A 17,059-nucleotide genomic window follows, 5' to 3' on the forward strand; every position below is an offset into this window, starting at 1 on the left:
GAATAAATTTACCAGCAATCAAAACTGGATTCTAAAGATGACAAAAATTGAAATTAAAAATGGTGTGTCTGAATGTGCGCTGTATTGTAACAAAGTGAATGAATTGACAGCACACATCGAAGAGAATAATTATGATCTGAGACTCCTTACATGGCTTAAGGGTGACAAGGATTGGATTCTGAATATGGAGGAGTAATCAAATGGGAAGCTAGGTAAAGGGTTGGCACTGCTAATCAAAGCACTGATCACAGGGTAGTCTGGTGTCAGCTTGAATTTCAGGTCCTGATTTCTCTATCCTCTGTTGATCTGCCTGTTCCCACAGAGTAAGATGTAGGTCTGTTCTCAGCTCTGCTGGATTTCTGCTGAAGCTTTGACCCGCTTTTATTCTTTCTGGAACAATAAAACATTCAGTTAGTCGCAACCCAACCCACAATCTCCCAACCTGTCAACCATCCAGACACATAGTGTAGTCATAGCAGGGAATCAAACAAGAAAAATGAAATAAAATTAGAAATGAATAGGTGCTCATGCTTAATGTTTGTTCGTGAGGAAGTAAACTAGAAATAGGGCTCTCCCAGGATTCTTCAAGTGCCCCACATCTCTCCCTTGCATCTAAGTATTTGTACCCAGCTGCAATATTTACACCGATGGGAATAAAGCATCTGTTGTCAAATAGACATAGAATTTACAGCACGGAAATAGACTTTTCTCTCTCTCATTCACACACACACACACACAGATACCTTCATGGGGGTGAATTTATGTTTGTGGCATTATATTTGCAGATTTGTTCTATTTTGCTCAAAAAATGCACAACCTGCAGGCAGTCAATACAAGTAATATTTTGTAAATTCCGCTGTGGAAACAGAACCAGTCTGACTGAAGATTGGGATACAGACAGACTCTGACCTCACACCTTTAATGCAGTGTTTGAGCTGAGATGTCACCTTTTGTTATAAAACCTTAAGTTATGTCGAAAATGGGCCTTACCTGAAGATCTGTGATTTACATATTAATGATAACTGCAAACCATTCTCAAAGATGAAAGACTTAATAATCCAGATACGTTCAATATATAATTGCAGTGGCAGGACACTAATGTTTTTCCATAAATTCTGTGCGTTATGATCTTATTCTCCACAACCACCTGATGAAGGAGCAGTGCTCTGAACACGAGTCCTTTCAAATAAACTTGTTGGACACTAAACTGGTGTTGTGATTTTTAAATTTGTCCAGGTTAGGGTAGATTGACCATGCTAAATTACCCATAGTGCCCAGGGATATGCAGATTAGGGTGGCTTGACCATGCTAAATTACCCATAACATCCAGGGATGTGCAGGTTAGGTGCACGAGTCAGGGGCAAATGTAGAGCAATGAGTGTGGGTGGGTTACTCCTCGGAGAGTCGACGTGGACTCGTTGGGCGAGTGTCCTGCTTCCACACTGCGGGGTGATTCTCTGATGGGAAGGGATTTTTTGCAAACAGTGCGGGCCAGCCGGTCGGCGGGCTGTCCGGAGCAGGCGCAGTGCGGGAACCCGCCGTCGTCATCACCCCGCCCCCTGTCCTCGGCTCTCGCTCCTCCCATTCATCCTGTTGATGACGTCACAACGCGGAAGTGGCCCGATCAGTTTCAGAGCGATATTCCCTCCCTTAAACAATGTTACAGTCCAGCAGGTTTAATTGGAAGCACACTAGCTTTCGGAGCGACGCTCCTTCATCAGGTGATAGTGAAGGGCTCGATCGTAACACAGAAATTATAGCAAAAATTTAGTGTGATGTAACTGAAATTATATATTGAAACATTGATTGTCTGTTAAGCCTTTCATCTATATCAGTGATAGTTTCACTTCTTTCATGTGTAAATCACAAAAACTTTTTTTTTGAAGTTGCATTCTCGGGTTAGCTGTTAACAATGGTGATAGCTAGACAATATGTTGAAGGTGTTGGCCCCCATCCTATCATCCGTCGACATTTCCGCCACTTCCAAACGGACCCCACCACCAGGGATATATTTCCCTCCCCTCCACTATCAACGTTCCGAAAATACCACTCCCTCAGTGACTCCTTCGTCAGGTCCACAACCCCCGCCAACCCAACCTCCACTCCCGGCACCTTCCCCTGCAACCGCAAGAAATGCAAAACTTACGCCCACACCTTCCCCCCCCCCCCCCCCCTTACTTCCCTCCAAGGCCCCAAGGGATCCTTCCATATCCACCACAAATTCACCTGCACCTCCACACACATCATTTACTGCATCCGCTGCACCCTGTGTGGCCTCCTCTATATTGGGGAGACAGGCCGCCTACTTGTGGAACGTTTCAGAGAACACCTCTGGGACACCCGGACCAACCAACCCAACCACCCCGTGGCTCAACACTTCAATTCCCCCTCCCACTCCATCAAGGACATGCAGGTCCTTGGACTCCTCCATCGCCAGACCATGGCAACACGACGGCTGGAGGAAGAGCGCCTCATCTTCCGGCTAGAAACCCTCCAACCACAAGGGATGAACTCAGATTTCTCCAGTTTCCTCATTTCCCATCCACCCACCTTGTCTCAGTCCCAACCCTCGAACTCAGCAGCACCTTCCTCACCTGCAATCTTCTTCCTGACCTCTCCGCCCCCACCCCCACTCCAGCCGATCACCCTCACCTTAACCTCCTTCCACCTATCACATTTCCAACGCCCCTCCCCCAAGTCCCATCTCCCTACCACTTTTTCTTAGCCTGCTTGGCACACTTTCCTCATTCCTGAAGAAGGGCTCATGCCCGAAACGTCGATTCTCCTGCTTCTTGGATGCTGCCTGACCTGCTGCGCTTTTCCAGCAACGCATTTTCAGCTCTGATCTCCAGCATCAGCAGTCCTCACTTTCTCCCCTGTGTTCTCTGTCTATCCTATGATGTTTAGATTGATTCTAATCTAAAAAGTAAGATCACGGAGTTTTACATAAATTCATGCAGTTTCTGAGCTCAGAGTTCTACATGAATGCATGCAGGTTTTGAGCAAAGTACAATGTAACCCTGCAAATACAAATTCACCCCACAAAATATATGTGTGCATGTGGGTCTTTGTCTGTCTGTGAGTGTGTGTGTGTCTGTCTGTCTGGGGTGGGGGTTGTGAGTCTGAGAAAGTGTATGTGTGTATGTAGTGAGTGCAGAGTGTCTTAAGTGTGTGAAGGGGTGCTTGTGTGAGTGTGTGTGTCTATAAGGGTTTGTGTGGGTGTCTGTGTGTACCTGTGTCCGTGTGTATGTGAGAGTGTGTGTGTGTAGGAATATCTGTGTGTGTGTGTGTGTGTGTGTGTGTGTGTGTGTGTGTGTAGTGCAATGGTGATCACCTGTAATGTGACATGAACCCAAGGTCCCGGTTGAGGCCCCCCCTATGGGTACCGAATTTAGCTATCAGCCTCTGCTTGACCACTTTTCTCTGCTGCCTGTCCCGAAGTCCACCTTGGAGAATGGTCACCCGAAGGTCCGTGGCTGAATGTCCTGGACCACTGAAGTGTTCCCCAACTGGGAGGGAACCCTCCTGTCTGTTGATTGTTGTGTGGTGCCCATTCATCCGTTGTCGTATCCTTTGCTCAGTTTCCCCAATGTACCATGCCTCCGGGCATCCTTGCCTGCATTGTGTAAGATAGACAACGTTAGCTGAGTCACATGAGTACCTGCCATGTACAAGGTGGGAGGTGTCCCCACACGTAATAGTGGTATCTATGTCCACAATCTGACACGTCCTGCAGCATCCACCATGACAGGGTTGTATGGAGTTGTCCTGAGAGCCGGGCAGTTTGCTACGAACAATGATCTGTTTGAGGTTTGGTGATTGTCTAAAGGCAAGTAGTGGAGGTGTGGGGAAGGTCTTGATGATGTGCTCATCCTCATTGATAATGTGTTGCAGGTCACGAAGAACATGGCGTAATTTTTCAGCTCCTGGGAAGTACTGAACAACGAAGGGGACCCTGTCAGTTGCAGCACATATCTGTCTCCTGAGGAGGTCATTACGGTTCCTTGCTGTGGCACGTCGGAACTGGTGGTCGATGAGTTGAGCATCGTACCCCGTTCTTGTGAGGGCATCCTTGAATACTTCCAGGTGTCCGTCACGTTCCTTCTCATCTGAGCAGATCCGGCGTATGCGTAGGGTTGTCCATAGAGCATGGCTATTTTAATATGTTTTGGGTGGAAGCTGGAGAAGTGTAGCATTGTGAGGTTGTCTGTGGGTTTGCGGTAGAGTGTGGTGCTGAGGTGTCCATCCTTGATGGAGACGCACGTGTCCAAGAATGAGACAGACAGTCGAGAGTAGTCCATGGTGAGTTTGATGGTGGGATGAAACTTGTTGATGTTACTGTGTAGTTTTATCAGTGACTCCTCGCCATGGGTCCAGAGGAAGAAAATATCGTCAATGTATCTTGTGTACAATGTTGGTTGGTGATCCTGCATAGAGAAGAAGTCGAGTTCGAACCTGTGCATAAAAATGTTGGCATATTGGGGTGCAAATTTGGTCCCCATGGCTGTTCCGTGTGTCTGGGAAAAGAACTGGTTGTCAAAGGTGAAGACGTTGTGATTGAGGATAAAGCAGATGAGTTGTAGGATGGTGTTTGGAGACTGGCAGTTGTTGGTGTTGAGTACTGAGGCTGTTGCCGTGATGCCATCCTTGTGGGGGATGCTGGTGTAGAGTGCGGAAACGTCCATTGTGACGAGGAATGTTCCCGGTTCGACTGGTCCATGGGTGCTGAGTTTCTGGAAGAAATCTGTAGTGTCGCGACAGAAGCTGGAGATCCCCTGTACAATAGGTTTCAAGATGCCTTCCACATAGCTGGAGAGATTCTCACATAGGGTCCCATTGCCCAACACGATGGGACGTCCCAGTGTGTTGGCTTTGTGTACCTTTGGAAGACAGTAGAAGTCGCCTTCATGAGGAGTACGTGGGATGAGGGCGCGTAGGGAACTCTGAAGGATTGGATCCAAAGTTCTGATCAGTGTGTTTGATTCTCGGGTGTGTTCTTTGGTCGGATCAGCTGGTAGTTGCCTGTAGTGTTCCTAGTTGTTCAGTTGTCGGTACACTTCCTTTCAGTAATCTGTTCTGTTCTGAATGACAATGTCATCAAACCAGCAGATAAAGGTGGAGCCAATATTGTGATTGGTTTTGAGAGTGTTGATGGCATTGCGCTGTGAACGGGTGATGTTTTGCTCTACCTTGTGGGTACGGCTGATGAATCTGGCATTTATATATTTCCTGACAGTTTGAGCATACATGTCAAGCCCAGGGCAGCGGCCCTCCGGTGGGGTCCACGTTGACACTTTCTTTGGTCGCTCCTCTACAGATCCCTGTGATGACTGTTCCAGTTCATCAGTAGGATCACTGCCGGCACCTTGAAAGAATTCCCGGAGTCTTATTCGTCTGATGAACTCCTCTGTGTCTGCTGCCAGAACCAACGGGTCCATTTTGGTGGTGGGGCAGAAGTTGAGACCCCTCCGTTAGGCAACTCTTCACATTGGGAGGTTGGGAATCTGTTCACTTGTAGCAACTGGAGTGAATCCAGGGAGGGAGCAGACTCTGCAATCTCAGGTATGGGACTTAATTACCCGGGTGAGGAGGGACAGAAGGATGGAGTGGGTTTGTTTTCCCTAGCGTGCCAGAGTCTGAAGGGTGACCTTATAAACTTTTATAAAATCATGATGGGCATGGATAGGGTAACTAGACCAGGTCTTTTCTTTGAGATAGGGGAGTCCACAACTAGAGGGTAGTATGTTTAGGGTGAGGGCAAGGCAGATGGAGAATTAAAAGACTTAAGGGACAACTTTTTCACAGTGTGGTGCGTGTAAGAAATGAGCTGGCAGAGAAAGTGGTGGAGGCTGGTACAATTACACCACTTAAAAGGCATCTGGATGGCTATATGAATAGGAAGGGATATGGGCCAAGTGCTGGCAAATGTGACCACATTTATTTAGGATATCTGGCCAGTATAGAAGAGTTTGACCAAAGTGTCTGTTTCTGTGTTGTATATCGTTGTGACTCTGGCTTGCCACCAACATTTGCCATGTCTATCAGTTCAGTTTCTCTCTGGTGTCTGTATTAATGCCTTGATGTCTCATTTTGCTCCCGCATGCGTTTGTGTTCAGCTGAAGCTTCGTCATGGAGAAACCTGAGGAATTCTGCCCCGTGGAGAAACTGTGGAAGTGTGGCGACTGCAGAAAAGGCTTCTGTGTCCCATCTGCCCTGGAGATTCATTGACGCAGTCACACCGGGGAGAGGCCATTCTCCTGCCCTGAGTGCGGGAAGGGCTTTGCCCAGGCCTTGACCCTATTCACTCACCGGCGGATCCACACCGGGGAGAGGCCCTTCAGCTGCCCCGAGTGCAGGAAGGGCTTCAACAATACCTTCAACCTCCAGACCCACCGGCGGCTCCACATGGGGGAAGAGGCCATTCAGTTGCCCCGAGTGTGGGAAGGGCTTCAACAATACCTTCAACCTCCAGACCCACCGGTGGCTCCACATGGGGGAGAGGCCATTCAGTTGCCCCGAGTGTGGGAAGGGATTCAGTCAGGTGGGCAACTTGCGGAGGCACCAGCGGGTCCACACCAGAGAGAAGCCCTTCAGCTGCCCTGAGTGAGGGAAGGCCATCACCCTCTCCTCCCACCTGCGGAGGCACCAGTGAGTTCACATGGATTGAAGGAGTGACTGCCGAGTGCTGTTATTGACCGGATGATCAACCAGTTCCGGGGATCCCGGGTTCGAATCCCACGGCAGCAGATGGCGGATTTGGAATTCGGTCAGAAATCTGGAGTTCCGAATCTAACGATGAAACCATTTTCGGGGGTGGGGTAGGACCCTCATCTGATTCACTCACATCCTTTTAGGGAAGCAAACTGCTGTTGTGGGAAAGGATTCACTCAGTTGTCCCAGCTGCACCCTTTACCCGGTCTGGCCTACACGTGACTCCAGACCCACAGCAGTGCAGTTGACTCTACACTGCCCCTTCCTGGCAAAGGAGCGGGGAGAAACTTGGAGACAGGGTTTGGGTTGAAATTGCTGAGTGAGGCAATACTTCCTCCGGGTTAAGGCTGTATTGAGGATCCAATTACAAAGGGACAACTTCGTGCTGTCCAATAATAAAGACAGTGAGGTGGGGTAGGGGAGATATGTGGGCTTTGACCTTGAGCTGTTTAAAAAGCAGCTACCTTTTCTCTGCCTTTTTGCTGGGGAATCTGAAGCTGTAACAAAGTTGGGTCACAATAAAAGTTACCTGAACTTAACCACCGGGCTCAGACTCTCACTGAAAGCTTTGAGCTCCAAGAGGTTTTTGTTTTAAAGCTGCTCATTTCTTTCAGCCTCCTGCACTAAGTTTCCAATGTCGCAAATCAGATGGAGCAGTGAGTGAGTAGCCAGTATTGTTTGAAATTGTACATTTTTCAGGAGTGTAGAGTCTGTCGTTTCATCGGCGTTGTAAAGTTTATTGGCAGCATCGGGATGTTTGGGCTGCGTTCACGATGTGGACATGTCGGCGTTGGAATGGGGTGGACAAAATTAAAAGTTACACAACACCAGGTTATAGTCCAACAGGTTTATTTGGAAGCACATGCTTTTAGAGCACCACTCCTTCGTCAGGTGGTTGTGGAGAATGAGATCATGAGCACAGAACGTATAGCCAAAGGAATTGAGTGTCACGGAGATGTGATGCATTAAAGAAGTTTAGATTAAATCTTTCATCTTTTAGAATGGGTTTCTGTTCTTTGGTATGTTAATCCCAGAATTTGTTTTCAATTACATTCGAGAAAGTAATTTAAACATCAGGCTGACTTGACATTGGGACACAGACAGAAGTCACACCTACTGTTAGAAAAGCTCTGCATTTCAATTACATTCTGAAATTACTGATCTTTTACATTTGTATCATTTTAGCTATTCTCATTCAGAAACATCATTAAAGTCTGAAAGCATGTTCAATTTTTTAAGAGCTGTAAAATCTTTGAAACTTGCATTCAAATATGTGGAGTTAGGCAACAGCTCAGGACTGGCTGTAGGGGGTGAATGGCCTATTCCTCGTCTTGTGAAATTGGTTCTGACTGTGTTGAAATTGAGTTACAGAGCACAGCCACAAATCCTTCAGTCCAGGCCAACCAGATATCCTCAATTCATCTAGTGACCCATTTGCCAGTTTATGCCCCATATTCCCTCTAAACCTTTCCTATTCATACCACCATCCAAATGCCTTTTAAATGTTGGAATTGTAACAGCCTCCACCACTTCTTCCGGCAGCTCGTTCTATACACACACATCACCCTCTGTGTGAAAATGTTGCCCTGAGGTCCCTCATAAATCTCTCCCCTCTAACCCTGAACCTCTGCCCTCTAGTTTTGGACTCCCACCTCCCCCCACAATGGGGAAGAGACATAAAAACACAAAGGGGATAAAAATGTCGAGCCACATAGAATAAAAAAAATTGCGGCTCCACTCTTTATTTATTTTGTTGGCATTTGAACACTTACAATCTGTCCACAGGGCACACTACGCATGCTCATCGGTGTTAGCAAGTAGTACGCAGGTTTGCTAGTGTCAGCAAAACATTGCGCATGCTCATTGCTGTTTGCTGAAAACGCGGGCGACCTTGTTTTGACGGACCAATAGTGAGCCCTGGAATACAGGAAGGAGCGTGGTCCTCCTGCCAATCAAAGCCCAGCCCTCTCTCCCTCCCCCCCCCCCCCCCCCCCACTGTCTGAAAGCGGAAGGTAGACTATGAGCTTCTGAAGCTGGTGCTGCTGCTGTTTCTGTCTCCCTGAGCTTCAGTCCAGACTGCAACTTCGTTCCTCTGTCCAACATCTGTGAGTACAGCACTCCCTTTTTCATTTTTTTTTTCATTCTCGGGTTCAGTTGTTGACTTGCAGCAACTGAAAGGAACGGGATTGAATCCAGGGAGGAGAGACACTGGAAAACAGACAGGAGGCTGGAAGAACACAATGGGAAGGGGAATTAAAATGGGTGGTGACTGGGAAGTCCGGACGGCCTCTGTGGACCTGGCTGCGATGCTCTGTGAACCATTCCCCGAGTTTATGCTCGGTCTTCCTGGTGTAGAGAAGACCACAACTGTCAAACACATGACAAATACAGTACCACAATGTGAAGTTATAGCCTTCGCTGTGGGGAAAAAAAGCATAAAGGAGGTGTATTGTTTAAATGGCGATTTATTGGGATGTGGAGAAAGTGAGGACTGCAGATGTTGGAGATCGGAGTTGAAAAGTGTGGCGCTGGAAAAGCACAGCAGGTCAGAGAGCATCCAAGCAGCAGGAGAGTTGATGTTTCTGGCCCGAGCCCTTCTTCAGGAATGATGTGTGGATGGACAAAGGGGCCTCAGTGTCCTCCTACACCAGTCACTGCCAGTTGTCAGACAGGTGCAGCAAGCAATCAGCAAAAGGAATTCGGATCGGAAGTGGGGATTTCTTCCTGCAGTTAGGGGGTCATTGAATATATTCAAGGCTGAGTTCATCTGATTTTTGAACAACAAAGTGGACGGTTATAGGGGAAGGGAAGGCAAGAACATGGTTTTAAGACCAGTACAGAACAGTTCGAGTCATACAGCACAGAAGCAGACCCTCCAGTCCAACAAGTTCATGCTGACTATATTCACAAACTTAAACTAGTTCCACCTGCCTGTGTTTGGCCCATATTCCTCTGAACCTTTTGTATTCATGTACTTATTCAAATGTCTTTTAAATGTTGTAACTGTACCTACATCCACCATTTCCTCTGGACATTCATTCCACACACAAACCACTCTCCATGTACAAAAAGATGCCCCACCTGCCTTTTTAAAATCTGTCTCCTCTCACCTTCACATTTGCTGCCTAATCTTGAAACCCCCCACCCTCTGGAAAGGATACCCGCCGTTCACCTCATCTATGTCCCTCATGATTTTATAAATCTCTCGAATGTCAACGCTCAACCTCCTGTGCTCCAGTGAAAAAAAGTCCCTGCCTATGCACCAAGATGTTGGGAGATTCATATCCAGTTATGATCTGTTCAATGCTGGTGCAAGATCAGAAGACCAAATGGCCTACTCCTGCTCCCAATTCTCTGTGTCCAGGACAGCAAGAGACCATAAGACACAGGAGCAGAAATGAGGCCATTCAGCCCATCGGGTGTGCTCCGCCATTTAATCATGGCTGCTCGGTTTCTCAACCCCATTTTCCTGTGTCTCCCCATAACCCTTGATTCCCCCTTTATTCTCAAACCTATCTATCTCAGTCTTAAATATCCTTAGTGACCTGGATCCTCCACAGCCTTCTGTGGCAGTGAGTTCCATAGATTCACTACTCTCTGGCTGAACAGGTTTCTCCTTATCTCTGTTCTCAAAGGTTTTCCCTTCACATTAAGGCTGGGCCCTTAGGTTCTAGTCTCTCCTATCAATGGAAACATCCTTCCAACACCACTCTGTCCAGGCCGTTCAGGATTCTGTATGTTTCAATGTGTAGGCCTGTTAACCAGCATGAACCAGACCCTTCAGGATGATGTACAGCAGGGATTAGGTTCAGCAAATTGAGAATGGAGGGAGAGTGTGTGGGATAGAGATTTTCAGCTTGGAGGGAATAAGAGAGGAAAGAGATTTGCTATAAATTAGAATTAGCTGAGGACTGGTAGATGGAGTTTAATTTTGAGAGGTTGAGGTGTTATATTTTGGTCAAGCAATCCAGACAGGACTGACACAGTTAAGGGGAGTGTTGTAGAACAAAGAGACCTTGGAGTGCAGGTTCATAGTTCCGTGAAAATGCAGTCTCAGTTGGATAGGATAGTGAAGGTGGCGTTCGGTGTGAAGATGAAGAGGAGCTCCTTTTCCTGGTGAGTAGTGAAGGAAGCCCAAGGAAGCAGTACAGGCAGCTTCGTTAAGTATATTCAAATCACAGTTGAATGGGTATTTGCAATGATAGAGGAATGAAGGGTAGTTGGGACAATGCAGGGAGGAGGAGCTGAGTCTATGGATAGATCAGCTCTGATCTAAATGAATGGTGGAGCAGGCTGGATGGGCCAAATGACCTACTCCTGCTTCTATTACAATGAAACTATAACCCTTCATTTCCCATGGCTAACCCACCTAACCTGCACATCCCTGGACACTATAGGCAATTTAGCATAGCCAATCCAAATCCAGGCCGGTGAGCAATGTAGTGATGTGGAAAATAAATATCAGAGAACGAGAGAAAGGGACAAGGAGAGTAAATATTCCAGCAATCAAAACTGGATTCTAAAGATCACAAAAATTGAAACTAAAAACAATGTTTCTGAATGTGTGCTGCATTGCAACAAAAGTGAATGAATTGACTGCACACACCGAAAAGAACAATAATGATCGGAGACTCCTTACAAAGACATGGCTTCAGGATGACAAGGATTGGATCCTGAATATCGAGGGGGTAGTCAGACGGGAAGCGAGGTAAAGGTAGAGGGTTGGCACTGTTAATCAAAGCACTGATCACAGGGTAGTCTGGTGTCAGCTCGGGTTTTAGGGCCTGATTTCTCTGTCCTCTGTTGATCTCCTTGTTTGCACAGAGTAAGATGTTAGTCTGTTCTCGGCTCTGCTGGATTTTTGCTGAAGCTTTCAAGCCCCTTTTATACCTTCCAGAACAATAAAACATTGTCAATTGAAACCCAACTCACAATCTCCCAGCCAGTCAATCAACCGGACAGAGTATAGTCAGAGCAGGGAATCAAAGAAGAAAAAATGGAACACAATTAGAAATGAATAGGTGCTCGTTCTTAATGTTTATTCATTAGGAAGTAAACCAGAAATAGGGCTCTCCCAAGATTCTGATAGTGCCCTACTTGAGGAATTCTCTCTCCCTTCGATGTAACTATTAGTATGGTTGGGGCAAAGTAACTCGTGTGTCAGATTGTTTAAAGCAAAGTAGTCAGGAGAGGAGACAATGGAAATACCTCTTAGTTCAAAACAAAGTCTGACATATTCCAATAAAATACAGAATGTTACAAGTTTTATGGTAAAACACAAGCCCACTCTCCATTAATTATGCAACTGAGGGGCAGTTGTAAGGTTCACATACATTGTCCAGACCTACATTTCTTAATGTTTATAAAACAGAATGTTATCTTATTCTGCAGGTTCAGCTCAGCTCGAATTACTGATAAGGGACAGAGAGAACCAATCCATCATTCTATGAAGCAGCACAGTCTAATGGCCTGAGGAGCAGAGACAGTCTGCAGCTGCAAGGTCAGGCTATCAAAACAGAATTCCTTAGCCAAGGCTCAGACAGCATTATGTTAACAGGCTACATTTTACTGCAAACATTGCTTTGTGACAAAATGACTTTGCCACAGTTTTGTGGCAATTTTGGTCAAATTCTCCCACAGTCCCTCCTTTTTATTAAAAAGAAGAGATTGTGGGTGTCAGCAAAAGGGGGATTGTCATGGGGTGGTGGTTGGAGATCAGACAGATAGTCCTCGGGTTCAGTAAGGACAGGGACAGACAGCTCCAGGGATTGGGAATCATTATCAGTAAGGGGGAAATCTCGGCATCTGAGAGATCGCTGGAGAGGAGGGCCACAACAGTGAACTGAGCCGAGCACAGGATTGTCTGCGGGGTGACTTTGATTTCCAGTCGAGCAGTTCCAAAGGCAGGGGGAAAGAAAGCTGCAAGTTGCTTAAACTCCATAAGGGCTCGCTTGGTACGAGTTTGGGATGGATGCGGATATGGGCACATACTCAGCAGCTAGAGTGGTTGACCTACTGTGTATACAGAAAAGCATTAAAGTGTAATTCCCATTTACTAGAGGTTATCAGGCCCAATCAAACACAGTTAGTGAAAGAAAGATAAGAAAGAGTGCAGTGAAAGGCAGAACGATCAAACTAAAATTTACAAGTTAAACACGCTTCAGCTCTTTTCCTCGCTGCTTTCTGAAAATCCAGGTGCCAACAAGTTTGTAACAGAGTATTAACCATTCCCTCCTTGCCCAAGTGTGTACAATAATGCACATAATCAACTAAAATAGGCAGCAGCAGCAAAGAAGGAATACAAACCAGTCCAGCAGGGGTCACCCAGATTTTGGTTCGGGTGTGGAGGGAGTACCCTATTTGAGACCATAATTTGTGCTCTTCAGCAGGGGCTTCCCCTGTGATTTCAGTGCCAGACCCAGGAGAATGTGCATTCAAAACAGATTACAAAGTGTTAACCTTTCTGCAAGCTGCAGGGTATTGGCACTGAGGCAGTCTCTCCCTATCTGTCTGTCTCTCTGCCTGCATGGCTTTCTCTCCCTCTCTCTCTCTCTCTGCCTGCCTGCGCCTCTCCCTCTCTCTCTCTGCCTGCCTGCGCCTCTCCCTCTCTCTCTCTGCCTGCCTGCGCCTCTCCCTCTCTCTCTCTCTGCCTGCCTGCGCCTCTCCCTCTCTCTCTCTCTGCCTGCCTGCGCCTCTCCCTCTCTCTCTCTCTGCCTGCCTGCGCCTCTCCCTCTCTCTCTCTCTGCCTGCCTGCGCCTCTCCCTCTCTCTCTCTGCCTGCCTGCGCCTCTCTCTCTCTCTCTGCCTGCCTGCGCCTCTCTCTCTCTCTCTCTGCCTGCCTGCGCCTCTCTCTCTCTCTCTCTCTGCCTGCCTGCGCCTCTCTCTCTCTCTCTCTCTGCCTGCCTGCGCCTCTCTCTCTCTGCCTGCCTGCACCTCTCTCTCTCTCTCTCTGCCTGCCTGCGCCTCTCTCTCTCTCTCTCTGCCTGCCTGCGCCTCTCTCTCTCTGCCTGCCTGCGCCTCTCTCTCTCTCTCTCTGCCTGCCTGCATCTCTCTCTCTCTCTCTCTCTGCCTGCCTGCGCCTCTCTCTCTCTCTCTCTGCCTGCCTGCGCCTCTCTCTCTCTCTCTCTGCCTGCCTGCGCCTCTCTCTCTCTCTCTCTCTCTGCCTGCCTGCACCCCTCTCTCTCTCTCTCTGCCTGCCTGCGCCCCTCTCTCTCTCTCTGCCTGCCTGCCTGCGCCTCTCTCTCTCTCTCTCTCTCTCTCTGCCTGCCTGCACCCCTCTCTCTCTCTCTCTCTCTCTGCCTGCCTGCGCCTCTCTCTCTCTCTGCCTGCGTCTCTCTCTCTGTCTGCCTGCGTCTCTCTCTCTCTCTGCCTGCCTGCGCCTCTCTCTCTCTCTCTCTGCCTGCCTGCGCCTCTCTCTCTGCCTTCGCCTCTCTCTCTGCCTGCCTGCGCCTCTTTCTCTCTCTCTCTCTCTGCCTGCCTGCGCCCCTCTCTCTGCCTGCCTGCGCCCCACTCTCTGCCTGCCTGCGCCCCTCTCTCTGCCTGCCTACGACCCCCCCTCCCTACGCACCTCTCTCTCTCTGTAACATTCTCCAACTTTCTTCATATCTGTTTGTCAGCTTTTATTTATTCCTACTTTCCAAGGGTAATGAGGCACTCACATTCCAGAACAGCCCAAGTTAGGGAGTTGAGCCTCATAAATCCTGGCTGTGACGCATAGCTGCTTAACCAAGTGTGCAAACTCTAAATACCTCTCAGCCATTCTATTTGCAAATCGAACACTGTTTTCAATCAAGTTATTTGTTTCTCTACATGAGTCCACAACCCAGGGGAAGTACAACGGAGTCTTTAATAGTTGCCCAATGTGTCCTGTATGTCGAATTCATTCAAGTCTGGACATCCTGAAGCGAGCAATTATACTCACTGCAGATTTCTACTCGGCAATTAAAACTAATGTTGGGCACTCGAACAGATCAGAGGCATCTTGAAGCATGCCATGGACCTCCGTGTGAGTGCAGGGTTTGTCAAATAGGGTTTCACCTCTCAAAACCCTGGGGCAAGCAAATTCATTATTACTAACTTTGTAAAGCACAAGTGCTCTCAGCAACATTATGTCCAGATGCTAGGACCCTGTTGAGTATTCACACTAGTATCTTGTGGCTGAGTAGCGAGAATTGTATCAGCATTTCTAACAGCATTTTTGACCCTGGCCAGCTTTCCCTTTTATTTTGGACACAACAGAAGCAGCAAGTACCTTCTATATTTCCCCTCTCAAAGGATATCGGCCGGTGACCTGGCAGGACCAGGGTATCTCCTGCCTGACTCGCCAACTGTGGGGGATGGAAAGAATTTGTTTATCAGGGAGCAGTAAAGCTGCAGGCCAACCGTCTCCGCTTAGCCTGGGAAACATAAGCTTTAGCAAGCAGGCCCTAAGATGAGAGTCAAAATGGTTTCCAGACTTTTAATATGTGACAAAATGGCTGACCCAAATCTAACAATTCTCCCACATCCTTGCAGGGAATAAAACAAGAATAATGGAACAAAATTACAAATGAATACAGGCTCGTGCTTAATGTTTGTTCATGAAGTGAACCAGAAATAGGATCTCCCGGGATTTATATGGTGCCCTACTTGGGGAATTTTGTCTCCCTTACATCTAACTATTAGTACCCAGCTATGATTTACAACAACATTGACAGCAACAGAAATAAAGCATCTGTTATCAAACAGTTTAGAAATATACAGCACAGAAATAGACTTTTTTTTCTCTTTCATGCACATAAACACGTATAAGTCTTGTATTCTTATACAAGAATTTCTGGGATTTACAGAGTAATGATAACTGCAACCCATTCTAAAAGATGAAAGACTTAACAATCCAGGTTTGTTCAATATATCATTTCAATGGCAGGACACTATAATGCATTTCTATAAATTCTGTGTCTTATGATCTTATTCTCCGCAACAACCTGATGAAGGATCAGCGTTCCGAAAGCAAATGCTTCCAAATAAACCCATTGAACACTCACCTGGTGTTGTGTGATTTTTAACTTTGTCCAGGTTAGGATGGATTGACCGTGCTAAATTACATAGTGCCCAGGAATGTGCAGGTTAGATGCATTAATCAGGAGGTGAATGTTGATCAATAGGGGTAGGGGAATGGGTGTGGGTGGGTTACCCTTCGGAGGGTCGGGGTGGAGACTCGTTGGGCCGAGTGGCCAGCTTCCAGACTATGGGGATTCTCTGAAGGGAAGGGGTTATCACAAACTCTTTGTTTTTATTTGCTTCCCAAAAGCAGACCTGCTTATCTCTCAGCAGTATCCCAGTGTTGTGAAAGATATTAACCTTCAGGTGGAATTATCCAAAATTCAGAGAGAAGTCAGTCTTGACGTTTTTGCTTTTCTGCCCCTGTAAGATCCTGAATCAGCACCTTCAGGAGAATTAGTTAGAACGGAGTGAGAACAGAGGGGGAGAGAGAGTGGGATGGTGCTTTCAATTTTGTGGAATAACAAAAGAAAATATTCCACAGAAAGTAGAATTCCTTGTTCAGAATTTCTACCCTGGGCTGGCAGTGATGACCTTTGTAATCTCTTTTTACAGAGTATTTGAAGATCTGAAGACGGAAGTTTCAAAATCAACAGATAAAGGGCTTATGCCCGAAATGTCGATTCTCCTGCTCCTCAGATGCTGCCTGACCTGCTGTGCTTTTCCATCGCTGCACATTTCAACACTGACTCTCCAGCGTCTGCAGTCCTCACTTTGATGTCAATGTCTGACAGTCACTCAATCCATCGGGACCACAACGGTTTTCAACTATGATTCTGTGAGAAGGAGCAAAGCTGTTTGGCTCCTGTTTGAGCATGTTTTCAGCATCCGTGGGACTGGATGAGAGACCCTACTATTGCAGCGCACTGAGTGTGGAGCCTGAAGCAGTTATACAGCCTGGAAAGAGGAATTCACGGTAGAGAGGGGCTCCACACACATTTGTGTGTGGCTGAAACCTCGGCCATGGAGAAACCCGAGGATGCCCACCCCGTGGAGAAACGATGGAAGTGTGGTGACTGCGGGAAAGGCTTCCATTTTCTATCTGCCCTGGAGATTCATCAGCGCAGCCACACCGGGGAGAGGCCATTCCCCTGCCCTGACTGCGGGAAGGGCTTCAGCAATTCCACCAACCTGCTGACCCACCGACGGGTCCACACGGGGGAGAGGCCCTTCAGCTGCCCCGAGTGCGGGAAGGCCTTCAGCGATTCCTCCACCCTGCTGAGGCACCAGCGGATCCACACGGGGGAGAGGCCGTTCCACTGCCCTGAGTGTGGGAAGGCATTCCGTGATTCCTCTGACTTGCTGAA

General features: G+C 47.5%; 1 protein-coding gene across 1 annotated transcript in view; it reads left to right on the forward strand.

Moving 5' to 3' along the window:
• Window positions 1-17,059, forward strand: part of LOC148144758 (uncharacterized) — a gene marked incomplete at its 3' end in the record, with an annotated part of 211,087 nt that overhangs the window by 193,493 nt on the left and 535 nt on the right. The window contains exon 4 of the mRNA XM_087975437.1: window positions 16,806-17,059. Coding sequence (XP_087831563.1) covers window positions 16,806-17,059 — 254 coding nt within the window. The remainder of the gene's footprint in view (window positions 1-16,805) is intronic.

This window comes from Chiloscyllium plagiosum, unplaced genomic scaffold, assembly GCF_037043375.1.
Source record: "Chiloscyllium plagiosum isolate Xiang-an unplaced genomic scaffold, Cpla_swu_hap1 HiC_scaffold_27, whole genome shotgun sequence".
NCBI classification, from domain to species: domain Eukaryota; kingdom Metazoa; phylum Chordata; class Chondrichthyes; order Orectolobiformes; family Hemiscylliidae; genus Chiloscyllium; species Chiloscyllium plagiosum.